The sequence below is a fragment of the Epinephelus lanceolatus genome, chromosome 20 (genome assembly GCF_041903045.1).
Source record: "Epinephelus lanceolatus isolate andai-2023 chromosome 20, ASM4190304v1, whole genome shotgun sequence".
In the NCBI taxonomy this organism is placed as follows: domain Eukaryota; kingdom Metazoa; phylum Chordata; class Actinopteri; order Perciformes; family Serranidae; genus Epinephelus; species Epinephelus lanceolatus.
In genome coordinates this window covers 28,694,651-28,720,249 of record NC_135753.1, presented here as the reverse complement: position 1 = coordinate 28,720,249, position 25,599 = coordinate 28,694,651, and the positions used below count along the sequence as shown (strand labels likewise).

The 25,599-nt window shown below is 42.5% G+C and overlaps 1 protein-coding gene across 2 annotated transcripts in view; it reads right to left on the bottom strand.

The window, feature by feature from the left end:
• Positions 1 to 2,790: 2,790 nt before the first annotated feature.
• Positions 2,791 to 25,599, bottom strand: part of mmp16a (matrix metallopeptidase 16a (membrane-inserted)) — a 96,473-nt gene continuing 73,664 nt past the window's right edge. For both annotated transcript variants that reach the window (XM_033639030.2, XM_033639032.2), the window contains 4 exons: positions 18,362 to 18,500; positions 11,235 to 11,385; positions 10,741 to 10,856; positions 2,791 to 5,091 (listed from right to left, as the gene is read on the bottom strand). In XM_033639030.2, coding sequence (XP_033494921.1) covers positions 4,757 to 5,091; positions 10,741 to 10,856; positions 11,235 to 11,385; positions 18,362 to 18,500 — 741 coding nt within the window. In that variant the 3' untranslated portion in view covers positions 2,791 to 4,756. The remainder of the gene's footprint in view (positions 5,092 to 10,740; positions 10,857 to 11,234; positions 11,386 to 18,361; positions 18,501 to 25,599) is intronic.

The window sequence follows — 25,599 nt, the reverse complement described above, 5'->3', positions numbered from 1 at the left end:
AGTTTTGAGCCAATGACAGCCGGAGCAGGAGGAAGAGGAAGATGAGGAGGAGGAGGAGGAGGAGGAGGAGGAGGAGGAGGAGGAGGGCTGACAAAAATAGCACCGTCAAAAAACAGCCCTGGTCAGTGTAGGTCAGTTTAGCACCGATATTTTAGCCTGGCAGTTGCAAAAGAGGCTGCTGGGCCCACAGGATTTGTGCAGGCTCCAGTTGTGAGCTTGACATGCTTGCAAAAACACACACGCACAGTCCAGTGAGCGTGCACAGCACCGAGATGCAAAGGGAGATTCACTTATTGTGAGGCAGACGGAGACTGAGACAGATACACCGAGCCTGACAAAGCCAACTTATTACTTCTTTAACACCCACACTGTACTCTGCTCAGAGCACACACACACAAATAGAAGTAAAGGGAAGAATGCTGACTTTCACATTAAACTGCTTGTTTTACTGGTAGAGCACAAATAGGCACATGGACACACTTAAAATCTGTATTTACAGGGACGTGGCGAGAGCAGACAATGAGTAAGAGCCTCAGGAAAAAGCAGCGATCTAAACATAGCTGAGCATATAATGCCTTTGTCTAAAAGCAGAGAGGCAATTTCACCACTGAACAGTCCTGTGATGAGAACCGATGAAGTGTTATCCCTAAGAGTGTAATTTCATTACACACAAACACACACACACACAGACTCAGTGACCACACTCAGTAAACTGACTTGACCTCACTTTCTTTGTTGTAAGCAACTGTAAGTCAAATGTGTCCTGCTGAAGCTAGAATAAACACTACCGGGCCGTGGACGGCTCCTGTTTCACATTCAATCCGCAATAAATGCCAGCGCTGGGATCGTACATCTAAAGCACAGATTTTTATCATGCCACCCAAAAATACAGCAGCACACAATGAAACTACTGAGCTCTCAGATCAACACATACAGTGTTCTCTGAATCAAATGCTACTTCTGTATTTTTCTCTCTTGCTGCTGGCTGAGTTTATCTCTGGAGTTCAGAGTTCACAGAAGTTTGAGGCAATATCCTTATGCACTGTAGGTCGGCCCTCTGGCTGCACTGTTTGCACTACACTGGCTCCAGAGTTTCAAGTTGCTTAAAGTCCAACTGAATACATTTAGCCGTTCCTTTTTTAAATGTGTTATTAAGTTTTTATTATTGAAAGAAGGAAAAAGGTCTTTCTGTGTCTGTGTTTGATTGACGGCAGCTGGCAGGCTGAGCTTCGAAAGTCCAGACACAGAGTAAATGAAGCTGTGCTGTAGCTACAAGTCACGTGCAGACTGCGATGTTAAAGAGTAACCCAAAATTTGTACTTCTCCATCGAATGCATCCACGCAGACCCTACGCTGTATCCTGACATGCACCTCCCCAGAAATGTAACTACACGTCATGGTGACGCAGACTTCCTGTCTGTTTCTGTAAGCTGAAACCATTTCCCTCAGTGGAAACAAAGCTTTTATTTACTTGTATTCCACAGATAAGAAACAATAAACTGTGAAGACAGTAAAGCCTCCACAAAAATAGCATTTTAAGTCTTGTGTGGGATTTATCCTGGCTTCATATGAGCAGAGGAAATCTCCGCTAGTTGCTAGGCTAATTTATACAATGTAAAATGCCATAGGCTTGTGCTAATAACGTTAGCATGTTGTATTTGTTTGGAAAACGTGTTTAGTATAAGACAGTTGTTTTGTCAGTGAACCTTGTGAGTTGTAATGGAGCCGAATTTTATAACGTTATCTTTGTTAAATGTTGCTGTTGTCCCTGGCTTTATATTGGAAGAGGAAAAGTCTGCTAGCTGCTAGGCTAATTTATACAATGTAAAATGCCATAGGCTTGTGCTAATAACGTTAGCATGTTGTATTTGTGGGGAAAATGTGTCCAGATAAAGACAAGTGTTTGTCTGTGAATGCAGCGAGTTATAGTGAAGCTGATTTGTGTACTTGTGTTTGAAATTGTCGCTATTAAGCCACGTTTAATGTGTGTTTAATGTGTGTTTAAAGTATAGTATAAATGATCACAATGGCGTAGGGTCTGCCACACAAGTATAAATCCCCCTTGAGGACCACACCAGCATCTAACCAGACCAAACTAACATTTGCGGGTACGTTTCCATGCTATTTAATGTGCTGCACTAGCTAGCTATGTAGCCTGCAAACAAGCATTAGCACTGCGCTTTTTCCCGGTGAATGTTAAGTGGCTCATTCGACAACCTGAGACACAGGACATGATGTGTGTTTGTAAATTAGATAAGAAGGAGACTTATGTGGTTAAAGCTAATGTGGTGGTTTTAAAGGAAACATCAGGTAAAATTTCAACTTCTTCAATACTTCCTATCAGTCTCAGCTGTACTTTGTGTTTAGGGCGGATTAGCAAAGGTTAGCATGCTAACATGCTAAACTAAGATGGTGAACATGGTAAACATAACATACAGTATGTCAGCATTGTCACTGCGAGCATGTTAGAGCTGCTAGTTCAATTTATGGCGTCATAAATGTTCAATAAATGGAAATCTTTCTTGATTTCTTCATCATTAGATCAACTGGTCCCTTTTCTTTCAAAGTTTCAAACAAGCACCAGACTGCTGTGTGATGCACAACCTCTGAGAGTGACAGAAACACAAGCAAACACTCAGCCAAATCAGCTGTGGGGAACACATGTACAGAAAGCACGGACCTGCACTGAACACACACACACACACACACACACACACACACACACACACACACACACACACACTCACTCTAGACAAGTTAAAAGATGAGCAGAGAGTTGGAAGGCAGCTCTTAATCATATATTGATCAATTTATTCATTCTGTCAGGACACGTTTCCTTGTTGTCCCAAAGTCTTACACAAAGAAGTTATTGTGAGATGTCCAATTTGTTTTGACCAGAAAACAGGAAAGAAAGAAAAACCAGTATGTGATCATGAAAACAGACACACATTCAAAGACTGCTTGCCGTTACAGCGACGACACGACATTTGCTAACTGTTGGATCGTTTGCTGAAGCCAATTTGATTCGCCAATTACCCGTCAGATCTCCCAAAGATTTCCCAAATGTACCACTTGCATCTTTTACAGTTTGTTCTTAGATTTAACTGTACCTGGAGGTAAAGGGAGGGGAGGGGGGCTGGGTACACTGAAAATGTACAAAAATAAATGCAAACAGTATTTTCAAGAGAAAACTTCCTCCTCAGCGTTTGAGGGGTTCCAAAGCCACGTTGAGCAGAACCGGTTGGATGTACAGTAAATGCTTGCATGCACGTTGACACAGGCACTGATCTTGACTTGGTGTCTCACTTTGTGGGTCCTCAGTCAGGAGACAAGAGCATTCTGGGAACTGTGAGCTCTCTCAAACAAGGCAGTCAACAGGATTCTTTTTAAGAAATGGTCTGTCCATTCACAAATAACCATACAGAGCGACCATTTTGGATGCACGCTTCGTTAAACTTAAGGGAATATGGGCCAAGGACAAAAAATAACAACAGCAAATCCAATAACAAGCTCTCAGGCTCATGCGCCTGATGTCTGCTGTATGGAAATGATAAAAGCAACGGTAACAAATATCTTAACACACAAAAATAGTGGCTTTACTCCAGAACCTTTCGACATCATTTTACGATACAATACATTACTCTCAATACAGGCTGACCCTACTGTATATTCTGTCCAGAACGGCTCAGCAAGCCAGTGCTGAGAATTCTGGGTAACATAATAAAAACCATAAAATACCAATCACAAGAAGCTCCCGGGTAGCTTCTTTTACAAACAAACAAACACATAAACAAAAAGAAAAGCGGTATACAAATTAAAAAAACAAGAAACTCCAAGAATGGCAAAACCAAGCACAAGTCGTATGATCTATAATTAAGGCGAGTTAAAATATTGCAGAATAATTTGGCCCCTGTGTCTCAAACAGACTGCCACAACAGTCAGAGCTCCCCAACTCTTAATCGCTGCACGGATCCAGAGAAGGGAAGGAAGGATGAACTGAGGTGAGAGAAATAAAATAAAAATTAAAAATAATGTGATCCTCTTTGGAGAGAAATTGATTTTATTTGGTTTAGTTTGGTCTCTTCCTCAGGAGCGTGTTAAAGGGAACAGTGAGGACCTCCTTTTTTGAAAGAATTAAAATTAAAAAAATGGAAATAAAAAAATACAGAAAAGGGGTTGAAAATTGGTAATTATAAGTTTTTCTGCTTATCTTTTGAGCGCAGTATGAAGCGGGGGGGGGGGCACCAAGATCAGAAAATATAAAAGTGTTGTTTCATCAACAACCTGATATGACGGATGACGATGCAGTGCCCTGTGGGAAGAGTGTGTGTCCCCCTGAAAGTCCTCCTTCTGATTAAGAGCAGTTGGGCGAAGAAATAAAAGAGGAATGGGACAGGAAGTCAAGTTTCTGAGATACAAAGTGATACCGACCCTCTTTGTTTTTTACTGGGACTGAATGTATCAGGCAAAGATCCCCCACAATCCGTCCCTCTGCTCCCCTGTTTGTTAAAAAGGCTGAGGGTTAGCTGAGTCAACTTTAAGTTCCTGGGGTCACCTTAAGTGTGAGGGGCCGCCGACAGGTTGTTCCTGCGGGTCTGAATGAAGGTATCAGATCACCCAACAGACGGAGGCGTGGCTGTGTGTTCTCACGTAAGATGTCCACTGTCCTCCTCTGTGAAAGTGTGAGGCTGTCATCCTGTTTGCACCTGTCTCTCCTGCCGCCTTCGCCTCACTGTCTCATCTCTTCCCCGATGTTTCACACCCATTCCTGCATGGAGCGTTTGCAGTACAGTATGTGGCGTGGCGTGCCCTTCCTCTTGAACTGTACCACAGTGTAGACCAGCACCAGCAGGCACAGTGCGAGCACGCAGGGGATGACGATGGCGATGGCTTTCACTGTGTTCACCTCGTTGTCCAGCTCGATCACCACTTCCGAGTTGCCGTCGTCTGTTGGCGGCCGGGCGGGGTCGATGGGCGTCAGCTCGCAGCCCATGAAGTCCTTGAGGATGGAACGTGGGTAGCCTGGCTCCACTCGAAGGAACTGGTTGTTGAACTTCCAGTACTCCTTACCCTTGTAGAAGTAGGTGAAACCTGAGGGAAGAAAACACAGAAGACACAAAAAACAGTGAGTTGATTTAAAACCAGAAAGTCAAGCAAAATTTTACTGCCATCTCTGGTATAAAGTCAATCACCGTAATGGAAATGTCGCCAGTTTCAAGTGTCTTACTGGGAAATACAGTCACCGACCACCTTATTAGGTACACCTTTTCAAGTGCTCATTAATTCAAATAGCTAACGAGCCAATCGCGTGGCAGCAGCTCAATACATTTGGGCGTGTAGACACGCTCAAGACGACCTGCTGAAGTTCAAACCGAGCGTCAGAATGGGGAAGAAAGGTGATTCAAACAACAAAATAAAACTGTACACCAACCCAAGTTTCTCTCTGTCACTGAACTCAGACTAACGTTAGCTTAACTTCCTCGTTAACTCATCATAAAACACACTTCATTCAAACTCAACAGACACAAAATTAAACTCACCAAATCAGTCTTAATTCATCTTGTTAGTCGTTAAATTTGTTAGTCCGCTGTTCCAACAATCACCACCTCTGGTTTGGTCGAAATATATTCCTAATTCACAGGTGTAAAAATATTCTGATATTCTCTCAGCTGCTGGCTGAGCAGCGGCTCTCACTCGTTCTTCAGAGGCAGCTACAGCACATCATGTTACATATAAAAAATGTCTGCTGCTCTGAACGTCCTGCCATGTTGATTTGAATGTGAATGTCTGTTCTACTCTCACTCTAGTTTAATCTACGACCGTCTGTTCTATTTTATAACATGATTTTGTGTTTTGCCTGTAAAACCTTTGTGTCAATTAACTAGTTCCCAGAGCTGTCAAATAAATGTAGTAAATTAAACAATATTTCCCAGTGAAATGTGGAAATATAAATGAATAAAAGTCTTTATTAAATCAGCTTTCTTTCATGAATAAATGTCAGTTATGATGCTGCTGGACCGCCACGTTAATAAAGGCTTGTGCCTCCCTTTGTGTGCAGCAATTGGGAGAGCAAACAGTTTTATAACAGCAGTGAACATTTTGTTTTTGAAAAGCTAAATTAACAAATATGGAAAGAAGCAGGACATTTATTATATTATCAGAATCAGAAATATTTAACTGATCCCCAAGGGGAGAGCATAGAGAATTCTAAGAATAAGAGTATGAAATAAAAGTATGTAAATGTAAAGCAATAAAATAAAATAAAACAAAATATAATAAAAAAAAAAATAAAAATAAAAATGTACATCAAAATTAAAAAAATAAATAGAATGTGCATTATGCTGCAGTGTTAAACACTAGTTTTTAAAACAAAAAAATTTAAAAATAAAATATATATTGTCACTGTGCTGAGGCTGTAAGTGTGAAATTTAACTACAATATATATACATCAGTAGAATAAAAGTAAACATAAGAAATATGAACAGTTTTGTGGATGATAAAGGTATTTACTGAAAAATATTGCGTCAGTTGAATTATTGCACCCAATATACTTATGAATTATGAAGACTGGATTAGATAAGATAGAAACAAATTGTGAATTTTTAATATGCTTATATCTATTTTTTTCCCAATCATTCTTTACTTTTGGACGTCACAACACTCTGAAGTCACTGAAAATATCTGGACCATGTACGCAGCCACAACTGGAATCTTATTCTACAAATACTGCTAATATAAGTATAGCCTTATCTTATCTGAAATTTTGCAGGGATACCAGGTTTAAAAAAAAATGAATAGAAATTTAAAAAAAAGACCAAAAAACACCTTGGGACAAACTAAAATCACTTTCACTGGGTTGTTCATACAACATGTCTGCCAGGCAGAGCAAAGTTCAGCTCACTTTCAATTCAATGGGAGCATTTTCTTTCATTAATTAAAATATCAAACAAACTTTGCCTTCTCTATCACCAGCAAAAACAAACCAATAATGCTCAAGCTGAAATCGAAGTGACAATAACTGCCAGTGCGTTAAAACGAGCAAACCTCAGACAATCGTATGTGCTGCTCTGCTGCTGAGCCATTGTTTCCGTTTCAGCTCTATTGTTCAGCTGAGACGTCTCTGACTGTCCCTCAGGACTAATTATATCTGGTCATAAAAGAGGAAACACACCCAACCAGGAGCCAAACCCCCACAGCTAATATCACACAACAGCACAACAAATGTCACTGAAAGCCGAGCTGCTGGGGAGCTCCTCAAATCACAAGAGGGGCAGGTTTTTGTTTTAAGAGGGATGTGGGGGCAATTGTCCCGATGTCACAGCCATTCATAAGTCAGTGCTCATCTTTTGATGCCCTGCCCTAAAAAAACAACAGTCCCCTGTGTGTTTGTGTCGAAAGCAATAAAAATAGTGACAGAAGCAAAAACTGATTTTCTTTACACCTGTTCACATTTTGACAATAAATAAACTGTAACATCACAATAAGAATAATAAAGTGTCTTAATATGGCATTTTTCCTGAGTCATGGTAACAATATGTCGTGAACCTGTAGTGTCTTCTTGAGTTGACACTGAACATGGCCCCTCCTGCATGTCACTGTCCCTGAGACGCTTGTTTTTGGTTAAATATATTCTGTGTAAAACTGAGCATGACAGCCAGGCCGAATTCCTGAGCTCTCGTCTTCCTCGCTGGCCCCCTTTACACTTTGCTTCTCGGGATTTATTATTCATGCGCGCTCGTCTCTGGGAGAATACGAGAGGAAAGGCTCTGAGTTTCCAGCCAGATGGTGACATGGCTATTGTAAAAGCCAAAGATGCTTATGCAACTTGTTAGGTGAAGATGTTTCTGGTGAGGAAGTGACGAGGCACAGGACGAAGCTTTAAAAGATTCATCTTTGAAGGGAGAGCTCAGAAACTAGTTGAATCTGTGGAGTCACTTTGTCTTCATCTATGAGTTTGTGAGACAAAAAGATTGTTTATAGGATGTCGCTGTTATTACGACCAAGTTCATCTGTAATTTTTATCCAATATGTTTCTATATCTGCAGAAAACAAGAAAAAACATCAAGTGCTTCATTTCTGGCAAAGACCAAGGTCATCTGATAGCAGCAAACGCAATTAAAATCCATATCTCTGTAATAAACTTTAATATTTGGTGTTCTTTAAAGTCCAGCAGACTGCGTGTGTTTACAGCAGACATCTTACAACTAATTTATGAGCAGAAGGAGATCACAGAGATCATTTTGGGAAAACTTCCCACATGCTATGTTGCCGAGAGCAGACTGAGCCAGGCAGCGTGTAGCTTAGCCAGATAATTAGCTTAGCATAAAGACTGGAAGCAGAGGGAAACAGTTAGCCGAGCTCTGTCGATAGAAAGCTGACAAATGAACATGGTGTCTCGTATGGTGATATATGAGCGATAACTATTTCAATGCTCCTAAACAAGACAAGGGAGCATTTCCTGTGGACAAGTAGCTACTCTGTGTAATTCCTAAAACAACCATTTGCTGTTTTTACGATTCTGTTTTTGTCCAGATTTAACAAATGTGACAAAAGGTGGTTATTAGTGACCTTTAGGCCAGTGGGCTTTTTTTCCAACTGTAAAGTGAGGCTAACTGGTTCACCCTACTCCAAGTCATTATGCTAAGCTACGCTAATGGCCTCAAAGACTGATTTTATACTTAGCGTTAAGACAAAAGTGGTACCAATCAAATTATTCCTATAATTTAATTCCATTAAAGGGGCTCTATGCCAAATAACAGAGCTAGCAGCTACTGGTGCTAACGTCATAAACAGTGCTTAACAATGGCAACAGTGCTGACAGAGCTAACAGTGTTAACCAAGGTGGAACTGGAGGGTGAGCAAAAACCGCCCTATGTTCACAGTGCAACTAACATGCACACACTGACGGACCAGTTTACCACAACAAACCACATAGAAGCTCAGATTACAACACACACAAAGCTAGCGTGACTCTACTCTCTGCTTAGAACGCCATGACTCTACAGGAAGTGGCCGCGCTCATGTTAATTTCCAGGGCTGGTACCTGCGGTTATTCCACAGGCTAGTTAATAACATGTCGGGCAGGAAATCCAAAGTGTGGGATCATTTTGAGAAGGTGAAGGACAAACCCAAGGTGATATGTAAACTCATCTTCATTGGTCGACTACAAACATGACGTATCATCTGAAACATGGAAGTAGCTACATGCCCATTAGCCCACAGCCTCATTAACAGGCGGCTCGCTCAGTGTGTGACGTGCACTTGTAGATAAAATATAGGCCTATATTAATGAAGGTTAATAATTAAATTAATAACGTAAACATGCGCACGACTATTCGACTAATGGCCCTAAATGATGACTCTAGGAAAATTCTTAGTCGGGGCAGTCCTAATATTAATGCTCTTAATGTCATATGCAGAACTTTTACAAGAAACACACACAGGTCGTCCTTTTTATGCCGAGTCACAGCTTGGCCCTCTCAACCAGACCAGTTACAGTCTGAGCTACATGTGGTTGTGTAGCAGGCAATGAAACACGAGCCAAACTACACACAACACCCTCCAAACTCTCATTTCAAGTTCAGCTAAGTATTGTGATTAGCTGAAGAAATGTAACCGCTCATGGGATATTTTTTTTCTTTCCAATCTGGCAGCAGCTTCTGCCACACTTTTCTCCTACATTTAACACAAATGAAGTGAAAAAGAAGTTATTTAGAGACCGAGAGATCCAGATGAAGCAACAGATACATGGGCTTCCCGAGCACTAACACACAGTGAGGAGTGTGAGAGAGGAGAGGGAGGATGAGAGGTGAGGCAGCCTGAGCTATTGTGGGTTAGAGCCAGGTCAACATCGCCCTGGGGCCCCTACACTGAAACGTGTTGCCTCACACACACTATCATCGGCAGCAGCAGCAGACTCAATTATGCCTGGTTATCTGGGTCAATGTTATGAGCGTGCCACTTGACACACTGTCTGCAAACAGCTTCCCCGCCAAATAATCGCAGGCCGACACATATACCAGCAGAATTACATGCGATGCACCCATCATCCCCTTGGATATCAATCCACCCTTCATGCCTCGATTGATGCCCGCTCCACCTGGCCTCACCGGCAGACACGCCCGGCTACAGATCTGGCAGCAGATCCACGGGACAGATGGCCTGAGCGTTCAGCACCACCTGCCCTGCTTTTTCCAGCCCAGGCAATGCCAAGTCCAGGCCCAAACCCACCTGGCATGATGCATCCAATGGGAAAAGCTTTTCCCGTCCTCACACTATCTGACGGGCCTATGAGTGAGCTCTTACATTACAGATTACAGATCCCGCCTCCCCACCCTTGGCGAGGGCCAACTGGCTTAAACCGGAATGGGCGCCCAGCGGTGGTCTTGTCCTTTCTGCTTTCCACAATCCTGCTCCAACTGGGTCTTATGGCACACTGAGCAGGACGGACTGATTATGGAACATTCTGCTTGTGAAACAATTCAAAACTGACCTCTTTTCAGATTTCATTTGCTGTGCACAAACACTCAGACTCAGTCAGTTTGTTTCCCCTGATATCGCATGTATGGAAGCGTGCCACGCACTAAAACTCAGTATAATAACTGGGGCAAATTTCAATCAATGCTACCCTGGTTTACCTCCCACGCTGCGTGTGCCAGTGACCAGCTGAAATCAATGCCGCCTGGCACATGAAGCGCGCTGTTATTGCCAATTCAGAGTATCGGACAGGACAAGTCGTACCATTGGCTTTGTCGACGAAGGCCCCCTGTGGCGAATCAGGCACACCTCTCCACACTGTGACGGGCTTGGGATAGCCGGGGTCCATGGTTCTCATTTCCTCATTGTAACGCCAGTACCTAAACAGGAACAAACGATGAGCCAGAGGAAGACAAAACAAGAACTGTACGTCAGGAATGAAAAAGGTTGAACTGACAACAGATGTAACTCTATCTCTTACCTTGTATCATATTATCACGTCAGAATATCTGACCCTCTGTCTCTTGCAAGTCCCTGAACTTTATGGAGGAGCAATACTAAACTGTCAATCAAATACAACAACCTTTGAGTCACTAGACATGTTAGACAGCACTCTCCTCTGCCATCATCAAAACACCAAATGAGGGAATATCTTTAGGACGAATGGCCTCATCCCACCGCTCGATTACAGCTTAAAATTTCTGAGTTCTTAATGTTTTTTGAGGGTTTCTTTCTGTGTTCTGTCCATTCGCACCCACCTGTCCCCTTTAAAGAAGTAGGTCTTGGCCACGTCCTCCCACCACACAGCGGTCTCAATGCTCTGGGCCGGCATGCCGTGGCCGAACTGGGCAATGTCCTTGGGGTATCCAGGCTGCAGCACCGTGTCCTTAAACACCCAAAACTGCTTCCCTGCACATCAAGAAAAAGAGAGGGAAAAATAAATTAGAAGTAGAAGGACAAGTAACAGCTGGGATTACCCTCCAGGAGCACTGCACGAGAAGGGCAGATTTACAAGGACAGATACAAGCCTTGTAACAAATAGCGGGCAATAACCTGTTGCCTTGTATTACTGCATTTGATGTTGATGTTTCCCTAATTTAAAATAGGACACAGACATGGTGACAAGTTCTCCTTGCCCTTGCTTAGAGGTACTCTGGGAACTTTTCAGCGCTGGCAAACTGAGCCGGTTACTGCTCAGCTGAGATAAAAAGAAACAGCTAAGACCCTTGTGGGAAAATTGGCGACCAAAAAGTCACATTAAAACATTTTTTTTTAAAAGTTTACAAGCCCCAAGGAGCCAAACAAATACCTGAACTTTAGGTTGCTTTCCGAAGGACTATAATAATAATGTTGAAAAATAAAACATGAAATATGTCCTATTTCAGGGGACATTTTGTGAGTTTGTCCCTCTTCTCCTTCTCTTTAAACCATCATTCCTGTGGAGTAATTAGGTTAAACAGCATGTATCTGACACAGTGTGACCCCAGGAAGTGCTTTCCTTCGTCACTAGTGGAGGTGTAGGGTGTGCCAGGAGGAAGTGGGTGGGTGGGAGGTGAGTGGAAGAGTAGTGTTGCAAGAGAGAGGAAAAAAGAAAGTGGTAGAAATGACAAAGCTAGGGAGGGGAAAACCTGAGTATATCAAAAATTATCTTTCTTTGCAGACTCACGTCACATATATTTTATTTTTTATTTATTATATCACTCTGCTTTCAGACAATTTCATTTGATTAAGTACTGGAATGAGGCCTCAGGCTGTCAACACTCAATATTCCATGCAAGGGAAACAATATTCATCACTAAGACTATGAATATGAAAATATCTGTAAAATACTTTTCTACACAGTCTTTCAATAACTTCAGGACTGACAAAAAAATAAATGTGTCTCTCTTTCGGATCAAAACCCTTGAGGTAGAGAAGTTATGTTCTCTGCTTAGTTTCCATCTTGACTTCAACAAAAGGACGGTGTTCAGCCCCGTTTCCACCAAACACTTTTGGTATGATACCTTTGGAAACAAAGACCCTACATCCTAGACCCTAGGTCTGTTTAGCATTTCCACCACAAACAGTGCTCTTAAATGTGGGCGGGGTTGTTGTCACTCACTGCTCCGTCCAGCACTCACTGTATTTCCTCATAACTGGTGACATAGATGGAAGTCTGTACCTCGTTTATCGTCCACAGAATGAGGCTGCACGCCGACATTTTCAGAACAAAATAAAACAGGCTGCATTGAGAGTCTCTTGATCGGGTTTGTGCATTTAGTCCTTCTCAGGCAAGCTCAGGGGTTTAGTGCTGCCGTAGCCCACAGGAACAATGCTCTGCAATGCTTAAGAGTGAGGATTGGGATATATGCTGTTCTGGTTGATGTAAACACTTGACGAGCCACTCATTACTTAAAGTGTATGTCATAAAAACTAATGGAATGGTCAAAGTTGCCACAGTAAATTTAAGGTGTGCTGATGGATTCACGTCCCCAGAGCCAGTCTGCAACACCAGGGATCAGCCCACCCCTCAAGTGAAGGTGTTCAAGTATCTCGGGGTCTTGTTCATGAGTAAGGGTAGGATGGAGCGTGAGATGAAGCGTCGGTTTGGTGCAGCTTCTACAGTAATGCAGGTGCTGCACCAGTCCGTCGTGGTGAAGAGGGAGCTGAGCCAGAAGGCAAAGCTTTCGATTGACTGGTCCATCTACGTCCCAACCCTCACCTATGGTCATGAGCTCTGGGTAGTGACCGAAAGAATGAGGTCGCGGACTCAAACAGCTGAAATGGGTTTCCTCTGTAGGGTGGCTGGGCTCAGCCTTAGAGATAGGGTAAGGAACTCAGACATTCAAAGGGAGCTTGGAGTAGAGCCACTGTTCCCTGACATTGATAGGGGTCAGTTGAGGTGGTTCGGGCATCTAATCAGGATGCCTCCTGAGCGCCTACTGTTAGAGGTGCTTCGGGCACGTCCCACTGGTAGGAGGCCCCGGGGCAGACGCAAAACATGCTGGAGGGATTATATACTGTATCTCATCTGGCCTGGGAACACCTTGGGGTCCGCCATGAGGAGCTGGAAAGTGTTGGTGGAGAGAGGGACTTCTGGGGTGCTTTGCTTGGCCTGCTGCCCCCATGACCCGGCCCCAGATAAGCGGACGAAAATGGATGGATGAATGAATGAATGATGGACTCACATCAGCCGAGGATAAATAATCATCTTCTACCTACTTGTGTAACCAACTTTTTTAATGAGTCAGGTTTTCTGTTTGAATGGCAGACAAACCTGACAGACTACGAGGAACTTTTGTGAGGTCAGCTTTAAGATCACCTGCACGCTTTTCTTTAACAAATACAGGAAATGGGTGTGAAATAGAGCGGACATTTTCACTCAGCACTCATTTTCTTGCTTCATAAAGGCTACGCATCTGACATTTAGCCCTCGAGAAGTGTTTACACTAGATGGCTGAGGTGAAGGAGGGAGATTTATGGATGGAAAGGAGGAACAGTAGGAGACAGCGTCGGCTGAATGTGGGAAGGAGAGACCTGTAGTGGCCTCTTTTTGGAAAGGAAATTCCTGTCATTTCACCTCTTTCTCTTACAGTGCCCCACTCATTCTGGGTCACACTTCCTCTGGCCCTGACACACACACACACACACACACCCTGAGATTAATAGAGTCTCCCATCCCCGAAAAGAATGAGTTCAACTTGATTCACGAAAAAACCCCAAACCATAAAAAGCCCATCCCTTCCCTCTCTATCCTACATTTAATGGGATTCTCCTTTCTTTTTTAAAAATTGGAGTCGACTCGCAATCGCCCTCCACATAAAAGTCTGGCTTCATCTTCAGAGCTATGAGGGCTGCTTTGATGTAGCGGCAGCTCCGGCATCTGCTTCAGTGTAACGACTAATCCCCTGCTTGCCCTCAACACTGTATGAAGAGTGTTATATAGGATGAAGACTTGTTCCAAAAAGAGACTCCTCCTACTTACACAGGCCACACACAAACACATGCTGTTCAGCCAAATGAATCACACATGTGCATGTGTTTACTGAAATTATGATGCAGAAATATACGCACGGACACCAGAGTTCCCAATGTGCTGATTTCTGTAAACAGATTTGACATGAATAGATGATATGACTGCAGAATATGTAAGCAGGATTTTGGTATTAAAAGACTTTAATTGGTTTTTAGTCAGAGTAGTATTGACCACCAATCACATCTGAGCGGGCTTTGGATGAATGCAGGTAAACAGTGCGTGTGGAGAGCAAAAGAGGCAAAAATCATTGGCCGAAACACAATCTCACAACACATCCATTAAGATTTTAAATAATATCGCTTGATGCTCAGGGGATGAATTGCTTATGGTGCTCTGTTGTGTGCTGGTGTTATGTGCAATACATGAGTGGCTGATGTGCAATACTCTTCTGGACTGTTATTGTGAGGCAACAATACTTTTGCAGCTCCTGGGTCCAAGACAAATTTCCACACTGGGACAATAAAGTATATCATATCATATCATATCATATCATATCGTATCGTATCGTATCTGTCATTGTACATTGATGATTTAGCTTTCTACTAACTTAATCAGCTGACTACTTGTTAAAACAATCTGCTCATAGACGTCATCTCTCGACGTTTTTTGCAGCTCAAGTTGCTTGCTGGGCTGTTAACAATAACTGGTGCATGGTAAAGCATGTCTTGGCCCAGATGCCGCTTATCTGGTTATCCGCTGACTACATCGGAACCCCCCGAAATATTGGCCATTGCCCCTGGAGGCAAACTGTTGTCAGACCGATGCTTAATTTTTCCACCATTTTGTGTGTATGACCTACATCTTTGTTCTTAATTTGTGAATAGTTTCTCTCAAAGGGGGAAAATATCCTGCTTGACACTAAACAGATGGACCAAAAACCACCAAATGCAAGGAATGTATAAAAAAAGTGTGCAATTTACATTTTTGGCTGTCAAACTTTGAACTTTCTCCACATGCAATCAAATCGATCTCTGTACTATCTCATTAGGACATAAAAGCCTTATAAATAGTTTAGAGAGTGTTTTTTAATTTAAGCTTTTCCAAAACCACAAACTTGAGAGCAAAAGTGTAAGGAATCTATTAAAATTTTGTTTTCCATTCTGCCATGGAAGCTGTAAATCTTAGCATTCCCAGCTAACTAGCATACTAGTGACACTGGCAACCTAGTTTTCTTTCCAAATGCAGTGAGCATATCGTTAGCTTACTACTCCATTATGTCAGAGTTCATAAATTCGTATACATAAGTACATAAATATATTTGATTTAGTTGCTGTTAGTGTGTGCCTAGCATGCTAACGTTATCCATTAGCATACTAGTGGCTATCGCCTGTACCGATTAGCATGCTAGCAGTTAGCACGCTAGCTAGCTAAATGGACATTATACGTAAATATACTGTTTAAATGTTTTGGTTATTAATGGAAACGAATACAACCTCATTTATCTTTGTTGTGTTTATGGTATGTTTGTCTTCTCAGCTTACTTTGGGTGTATTTTGAGTTATATGCTTGGTGTGATATGCTAACTTATCCTGTAAGTGTGCATAATTATCTGAGTGCTATGGCACTCAGATAATTATGCACCCTGTTGAAGCACTAGGATAACAGCTTCCTGGGTGTTCTTACTGAACAACACTCATCATCCAAACCCAGCACTAATGTTTATACCTGGTTCTTTTGCAGGGGTCTCTAATAAAGTCAGCTGCAGCGTCTGTTTTCAACCAACTCATGGAGTTTTAGTGTCATTAGCTGACAATTGTTTCAGTAGCTACACCTGCAAATTTTAGCCACCTTCAGTCGATTTCGGCTGGTTATTCACAGTCCTCTGATCGAAATGTGCAGCCTACTTTTGTTTGTTTACCTTTGTGTGAAATCAGTGACTTATTTTTCTAAAATTACTTCTTATTAATAAAGTATTTCAAGTGGTAAGTCTGCCTATCTGTAAACGCAATATGAGTCATGTCTGAAATGAAAACCTTGATCGATGACTGTCACTGCTCCTGGAGGACAAGTTATGTAACAGTGACAATGTTTTCAAATTCACCTTGAACATTATTCGTACTGAAGGCTCTGCTTCTATCTCATAATGCACTTGCCAATACTAATATATGCAATAAGCTATTATCAGCAAACATATTGGCCCGGCCGATTTATTGGTCTAGCTTTAATCCACATAACAAACTCTCAGACATGTCTGCATGAGGTAAATGAAGCAAGCAGTTCTGTCTGTCCGCTGACACAAAAAGCACCAATCAAGCTCTGATTGGATCCTGCCTCCTGGTAGGAAAATGCATATTGACATATAGGTCTTGATGCATTTGCGTAACCGCGCCACTGCCAACATTTTATTTGATTAATTCAATTTAGATTCATAATGCAGCCTCTTACCTCCTGATTTAGGCCAATCAAATAGTTTTACTTCTACACGCACAGCTTTTTAGCGTAATGCTTTAAAATCTGTCTGCATGCTGTCGTCAACATCGAGACATTCGGTGTGATTAGTGAAGCTGACAACAAGCTTGATTCCACTGTTTTCACACCATGAGCTGAGCACACATTCTTGACTCGCAGATCCTGTGTCTTAGAAGAACAGGAACGGGCAAACATGGACTCAGAATTGGCACAACGCTGCACTGTAGGAATGAAGAACACATGTTGGATCTATTTCTAATGTGTACCAGTGGTGTCTGCTTACTGACCTGCTCTGTGTTGCCTTAACAGCACTGAGCTAATCAGTGTCTCAACCATGACCTCAGTGCAAACTAGACTCTAAAGCTTCCATCTTGCATTTATTTTCATCAGGAGCATTCATCAGACAAGGCGCTGTGAGCGGATATTCAGAACGGCTGGTTAGAAGAAGGCCTAGAGTGCTGCATTTTGTTTTCTGACCGACTTTCTTCCTAATGTTTTATTCCAAATGGGGACAGACAGAATAAGGCCTTCTGGGAAATCAGCTGTGCGTGTTCAAATGAAAAATAGCATTCTGTTAGTATAAATTCTCTAAATCTGTGTGCAATCCTGTTGCTACCCAGCCCAGAAAGAGAGCGGGGCGGAGGATGAAGTGCTGAAATCAGACTTGCAGAACTTGTGGCGCACACGGGACCAAGCAGTCTGCATTTCCAGGAATTGTTTGGTGTTGAAAATAGAAACGGCTGGAGTGAAGATTTGTAGTTTTTATCTCAGCAGACTTTCACTGCTTACCTACGTCTCCTTTCATCACCACCCTCTCCATCTCTGTCTGTCTCCCTAGAGTGTATGCAAATAGGGGTCTGCAGGATGGCTATGCTTGTTTGCTGTTTCTTTTAAGAGGCTTTAGACATAATTAACTTTGAATCTCTGTGTTTGGGGCTTGAATATGTGGACAAATCTCTTCAGAGAGGTAAAAATAAATCTGACTTACTGTAACAGACAGTAGGTACTGAAGTTCCTCAGCACATGCCATGACATTGATTTTGATTTTTAGCTACAGTGAAGATTAAAACTTAAACATATCACTATAAGCAGCACTTCTTAAAACTCAAAACTGGTGGATTATGGCTGATTTTCCAACCAAGTGAGCAAAACATTACTTTAATCTTCCACAGATTTACATTAAACTCACACACAGATAAGATCAAGGCACTTCCTTGAGTGGGCATGATAACGTACAGCCTCTGTTTATGCTGAATGTTAAAAAGACATGTGCATACAGTTTATACACAGGACACATCTAGGAAATTCCTGCAGATGAATAATACAGACACAGTATTTGGACCAGGCTCCCAAACTGCTGGATGAAGATGAATCAAAGTTTTTCAATGTGCCTCTGACAGAAAAGAGCTTCACACAGTGGCGCCGTGACAACAGTGATGACGGTGAAGCACGGGAGCTTACCTTTGAAGAAGACAAACTTGCCCTCACTGTTCTCGTAGACGGCGTCTATTTTGGGCGGCAGGCCCCTCCAGAAGACACTGATGAGCATGGGGTACCCTGGCATCACCGAGTTATCTCTCACTCGCCAAAACCAATGGTCCTGAAAGAGAACAAAGGATGCCGTTAGGAAACAGAGAGCAGCATGATGAAGGTCACTTAAAAGTTTCTTGACACCAAACAACAAACTGCCCTGAACCGGGAAAAAAATGATAATGAATTCTGCATATTGTAACGCAGTTGGCGGTAAATTAGAACATCTGATAGCGGTGAGCTGAGGCCAGCTTCCTCGCTTTCCCGCCCCTACAACAAAGCCTGCTGGCGATGATCAACTCAAGCTGCCGCTGCGATAGCCCTGATGGCTTTAAGATCCACACATACTTTCTCAGGTTGCCTGGAAAGCCCAGGAGACCGTCGCTATGCACGCAGAACTTGAAGAACATACTGGGAAACCCATCAAGTAACGGGGGCAAAGTGATAGCCAGGAGCTTTATGAGAAGCCAAGAGTGTCTGATTTCCTTCGGGGTGGGAGTGGGGCGGAGGGGAGAGAACGTGAGCGCGGCCAAGTGGAAGGTGTGTCTTTTTGATGTTGGATGAAACTTGATGACAGAGGGAGCTGGGGGGAGACCCAGCTGTGAAAGCCATTAGGACTCCGCGAGATGTCCCACCCTTTGGCGATGAATGGCCAATTGCGTCTCCCGAACGGGCCGGGCGCTCAGGCCCAAAAAGCCTGACCTCATAGCGAGGAACGCGGAGACAACACATCATCACACCCTGCTTCATTCACAGTGAAAGCTAAATAAACAGCCCATTTATCAAACACTCTCTGCGCTGCTCTCTTTCTCTCTCTCTGTCTAATCCAATTTTTTCTCTGGGACTCTCCTCTCTCCCTGGACTCTTCCACCTCTTTCTTTTCATTTCCTCTTGTCTCTCATTCCAATTCCTCATCTCTTCCTCTCCCTCTCTTGCTCTATACCTACTGCCTCCATAGATTTCAATTGTTCAGCATTTTCTTCTGTACACAGCCAGGCCCGGTAATTGAAAACAGATCAAACTGTGAAATCCAACCCATTTGAATCCTTTTGACTTCATAAAAGAGAAAATGTTCTTTCTCCCACCCTGCCGTCCCACTCCCACTCTGAAAATAAAGCTCGGGCGAGCAGACTTCACTTGTTGAAAATTTCAGCAGACACTTTGCAATTACAGGAATGTCTCGAATAATCACAAGCTTGGTCGTAGCAGAAGTAAGAAATGTTTTATCTCTTAATGTTCGTGTTTTGTGTTCTGAGAGAAAGAGCGGTGTAGGGTTTGTCACGCATATGGTCTCATGGCAATGCATGCAAAGCAATAAGGTTGAATTACCATACACTTTACATACATTTTGGACTGCTTGACTGCATTAACAAACTCTACCTACTGATGAGTTTCTGTCAGTCTCCAGGAAAGTTTGTAAAGCATAACACAAATTGTAGCAACTACCCTGCGAGATCTGTGAGCTCAAAGTTAACATCACTGTGCTGCATGAGGTCTGTGGCCGACTGAGTTCCCTTTTAGCTTCAGATAAATGATGGGAACTGCTCTGCCGTTAATTAATACTTCAGTGAGCAGGTATTTGGACACAGATCAAGCGATGAGAACATCACTTCGTGGGTGCTCTGCTAGAGGAATACTGTGAAACATAACTGGGAAAAACTATTATGCAAACATGAAGGCTATGAAAGGATGAGTGATTGGGCCCGAGGGGTCCCCTGCGTCAGAGCCTTTGTTTGAAGTGACTGTTGACATCTCATGTTGGAAAGTCAATCAAATGACTGAAAGAGACTCAGAATGACTACAAAGAGGTGAAACACAACTACAAAGTGACAAAAATGACCGAAAAGACACAATAACAGACAACAAAGCCGGACTAAACAACTGCAACAGACTTGTTTTGTGTCTCTTATGTCTAAGTGTCTTGCTTCTATGTAGGTAGGGGGAGTTGGGGCCTTTTACAAGTTTGTGGAGATCATTGTTTCATAATTCCTTCATGATAAAGACTTTATGACAGTTTTTTAAATATTTTATTTCAAGTTTTTCAATTTGGCATGAACATCAGATTACAGTGAGTCCAAAGTCCTGCCAAATTTTTAAAAAGGTATCATATGTGTTTTTCAGGACATAGTTGATCGTCTCTAGAGGCAAATCATTATTTCTGATGTCCACTTTGATATAGAGAGAGGGGAATCTGACTTCCACGTTAATGCAAATCACTTCCTGGAAACAGCAAGAGCTGTACCAATAAATTTCCTGGAGCTTTGATTTAGTTTCAAATTTGTGACATTTTCTAGGAGAAAAAGTCCTGGAGCTAATAGAAGTGGTGTGTCCATAATTTTAGTGAGTGTGTCACACGAATCATACCAAAATGTTTTAACTTTTATCAGACACTTTTATCAAGTGACTCTGGGTTTTTTTGTTTTCTTTGTCAATTGAGTCTGGTCTTTTTGACAAGGACATAAAAGTGGAATTGAAGCCGTTAACAGCTTCCCTATTGGAAAGGGCTGTCTGCTGCTAGGTAAAGCTGTGAAAAAAGTCTTAATATAGCATACACTTAAAGTGTTACTGATTTTGTTTAGGTGTCTAAAAAACATTTGCTGCTGCCCCTGTCAACAGCAATACATCACTCAGCTTCCCTGGCAGTGCTCCTGCCTGCCGTTCCAAACTGGGGGCGTGCCGACTGACATCTACTGTAGGTAAAGTACTGACTTTGTGTCTCACACAACCCCACTTGAAAAGACGATCCCTTTCATAGGGATAAAATCTTAATGAAGTAAACAACAACAATAACAACAAAAGGCAGGGAAAAAAGAAACAAAACAAACTATTAAAAACCTCATCACAGCACACATTCCAGGTCAACCGCGGGTGTGCATCTGCCGCTGCCTTGTGTGTGTTTGTGTGTGTGTGTGAGGAGGTGAGAATATGACAGACAGTGGTGTTAGGATGACAGTGTTGCTGATCTCTCACTTGGTTAATGTGACGCACACACTTTCTTGGCTTGACTGAGAGCAGAGTGCAGGTGTAAATAATTCAGGGGGGTTGAGAATTAGGGTTGAAGCTGAGAACACAGTATCTATCAGCAGAAGAGAACTTGTTGTTGTTGTTGTTGTGTGTGTTTTCTCATCTCAAAGCATAGACTGGAACAAAACTTCTCCAAACCACATTAACAGAACTGCAGAACATAACTTGTAAATAATGAAGTATGACCTTGAAACGCAGTTGTGACAGTAAGAAGCGCCGGTTCAACTTTTCAACCTGCAGCTGTGTTTCTCCATTACTGTTCATTCTTATATGGCAGCTCCAAAGATTATACATGTGGAAAAATATTCTAATTCAATAAATGTCAATAAAGCAGAGAGCAATATGCAGACAGTTAAATCTTTATGCTAAGCTAACTGTCGTCTGCTTTATATCTAGTGCACCTTACAAAATTCTTTCTCTTTGTGTTTCTATTTCTATGTGGGGTGTTTAAGAATCTTATACCATCTGTTGAACTGCGTGTTAACGCAAATAGCTAATCAGCCAATCATGTGGCTGCAACTCAATGCATTTAGTCATGTAGACATGGTCAAGACGACCTGCTGAAGTTCAAACTGAGCATCAGAATGATGAAGAAAGGTGATTTAAGTGACTCTGAACGTGGCATGGTTGTTGGTGCCAGACGCGCTGGTCTGAGTATTTACTGGGATTTTCACACACAACCATTTCTAGGGTTTACAGAGGATGGTCCCAAAAAGAGAAAATATCCAGTGAGCCAAAATGTCTTGTTGATGTCTGAGGTCAGAGGAGAATGGCCAGACTGGTTCAAGATGATAGAAAGGCAACAGGAAGTCAAATAACCACTGGTCACAACCAAGGTCTGCAGAAGACCATCTCTGAACCAACAACACGTCCAACCTTGAAGCAGATGGGCTACAGCAGCAGAAGACCACACCAGGTGCCACTCCTGTCAGCTAACAGCAGGAAACTGAGGCTACAGTTCACACAGACTCACCAAAACTGGACAATAGAAAATTGGAAAAACGTTGCCTGGTCTGATGAGTCTGGATTTCTGCTGCCACATTCAGATGGTAGGGCCAGAATTTGGAGGCATGTATCCATCCTGCCTTGTATCAACGGTTCAGGCTGGTGGTGGTGTAATGGTGTGGGGGATATTTTCTTGGCACACTTTGGGCCCCTTAGTACCAACTGAGCATGGTTTAAACATCACAGCCTACCTGAGTATTGATGCTGACCGTGTCCATCCCTTTATGACCACAGTGTACCCATAACGCTCGAATAACGAATAACGTTCCATGTCACAAAGCTCACATCATCTCAAACTGGTTTCTTGAACATGACAATGAGTTCACTGTACTCCAATGGCCTCCACAGTCACCAGATCTCAATCCAATAGAGCACCTTTGGGATGTGGTGGAACAGGAGATTCACATCATGGATGTGCAGCTGACAAATCTGCAGCAACTGTGTGATGTCATCATGTCAATATGGACCAAAATCTCTGAGGAATGTTTCCAGCACCTTGTTGGATCTATGACACCAAGAAGTTCTGAAGGCAAAAGGGGTCCAACCTGGTACTAGCAAGATGTACCTAATAAAGTGGCCAGTAAGTGTATATCTACATTGATGATGCTGTAATTCACTATTTCTTAGCTTCTTTTAAGTCTTAAACAGGTAAAAAAAAATCGAATTGGTGGCATTAAAGTCTTTCCCATCTTCTAAGAGAAAAGTGCTCCGTCTCTTTCCTCCCAGTTACAGAAAAGAGAGAGATACTGAGAAGAGCGGACAGCTCACTGCCCACTTGGCCACTGTGTTCTCATTAATGGATGTCGGAATCAAAGCTTGTCTCCAACATCAGCGGCCAAGTGGCCAATCCTGCACCGTGAGGTACCCTCCGGCATCCCAGAATCCCCTGCTCTAAATCCGTCGACATCAAGGAAGGAAGGTCTCTCAGTGACTGGCAAGACCCTTGTGATTACACTTAAGACTAGTGGAGAGGAGGAGAAGGAGGAAGAGGGTGGCAGTTTCCTTTATTATAGGCTGTCTCAGGATGAGAGCTGGACTGATGAGGGAAGTGTTTTTTTCTCCATTATACCTGACTGTAGCACAGGAGGCTCTGATTGCATCCATGCAATGGTCCCAACTTTCTGAGCAAGCAAACCATGCATCATAATCAGGCAGTGAGCAGAAGTAAAGTCAATAAAGTGACTTTAAAACCATTCCTAAATCATTGTTTTTGAAAATATGTATTCTTTTAGGCTTTCACATAAATGTGGTTGTGAACTGTGGGCCTTTAAATGGCTGTAAAGTATATGGAAGTCAATGGAAAAACCTCAACTTCTCTTAACAAAACAAAAAAAAAAAAGACGTCTTGTAATGTACGTCCTGTTGATTTTTTAAAATGATCTGTCCATTAAGAAAATGTAAAAGCTTAAACTGTTCTGAGGGAATATTTGGCCTAAAACCCTAAAGCCCAGTTTGGATTTTCTGGCTCTCCAACCTGACAAGATGGCAGCGAGCCATGAACTCAAATCCAGACTTCTAAACGTCTGCTGGAAGATGTCTGACACTTTATATCCATATTTTACTACTCTCCAAGCCTGATGGGAAATGAACGGACTCTTGGTAACTTGCTGTCTGGTCGCTGTCTGACAGTACAAGTGATGAGGTCACAGTCTAGTACACTTTTGGTACGGTGGGAGAAAATGCCAGAGAAAAGCGCCGTCTCTGTACACATGCATATACATGAATGAGCGACTCTGTATCATACGGCTTGAGAGTTCACATAAAGTTGAACCCGAAGTCCCTGCAGTCATAAAAGTGGTAGCTGTGTAATTGCAGTGAGGCATTTACTGGTGACACTGGATCCACACGGCCACACAGATGACTGCGTGAACCTTAAACGACCTTCTGTCGCCCCGCTGGAGAGACAAATGATCGACCGTAAAACTACCACCTTAACAAGCATGACTCCTAACCTGCCTTTGTAGATTAACGTCCCTCGGATAAATCAGGCACCTCTCTGGGCTGTTGGGAACGATACTTCTTACATCTACAGTTCATCTGTAACAAAGATCCTTCAGTTGTGAACGCATGTCTGAACTCGTCATTCTTTTTCTTCATATAATCAAAGTAGCCTGAAAGTACCATTTTAATCCAAAATTTGGAAGCTTTATTGGTGACTGCAATTATCACTCAAGTTAAAGGATGTCTCCACTGACTTTAGACGAGGTTGCTTCACACGTCATAAGGGGCTAGGGCTGGGCGACATGTCCCGAAGTTCCTAGAGTTCCCTCAAAAGCATCTCATTGATGCTAGGACTGGAAGACAGAATCGAACAAGACAACATTTCTGACCAAATACCCTGACTGATGGAACAACAATGTCAGAATGACTATTGTTGTTTCCCCACCAGGAAAACGTCATAAGACAAAAGACGATATGTAGTCTCGTATCTCGGTAATGATAAAATATCTTCATATTGCCCAGTCCTATTAGGAGCGTTACCCCAGCTGTAAAAGAAACAGCTGTGTGAAGTCCTCCGTGGCTCTTACATTAACGGCTTGAAATAATACCCTTGATGATGTCGTCAGGGTCATATCGGCATGGGCTTTAAACTTGCAGTTGTGGTAAAAGGTTTTCATATACTCGTAAAGAACGTGTATTCCATTTAAAAACCTTAGAAATTGGAGGCGTGGGGTTTGAAAGAAGTGGGCATTTAGAAACCTGGCAGGTGTATTAAAGCACAGACTGCATCATGGAAGCGTAGGACCAAGTGTATTCTAAGCTTGGCTGATACCAAGGACAAAAAGTCAAGATATAAATCTGTCTTTCATGTGTCGGCAACTTCAGAGAAGTGCAACACTGAATTTGTACTTTCCTCCTCTACTCATTACCTGACACTGATAATAACAAACTCCTCAGTCCTGCTGTAATATGGGAAACATTTGCCTTCACGGCTGCATAAAATTGCATATGGAACAGTTTTTCTCAGCAGTTCTTGATGAGCTGCTCTACTTTGTGATTCTGGAAGTGGAACATTTAAATATTTTGAAAACAATAACCTCTGTCTCTGTGGGGGGAAGTGAGACGCCTGGTTTCAACATTTCGGGTAGTCAAAAAACATTTTTAAAAAAGGGCCTGTGGATGCAGGGACCCGTCCTAGT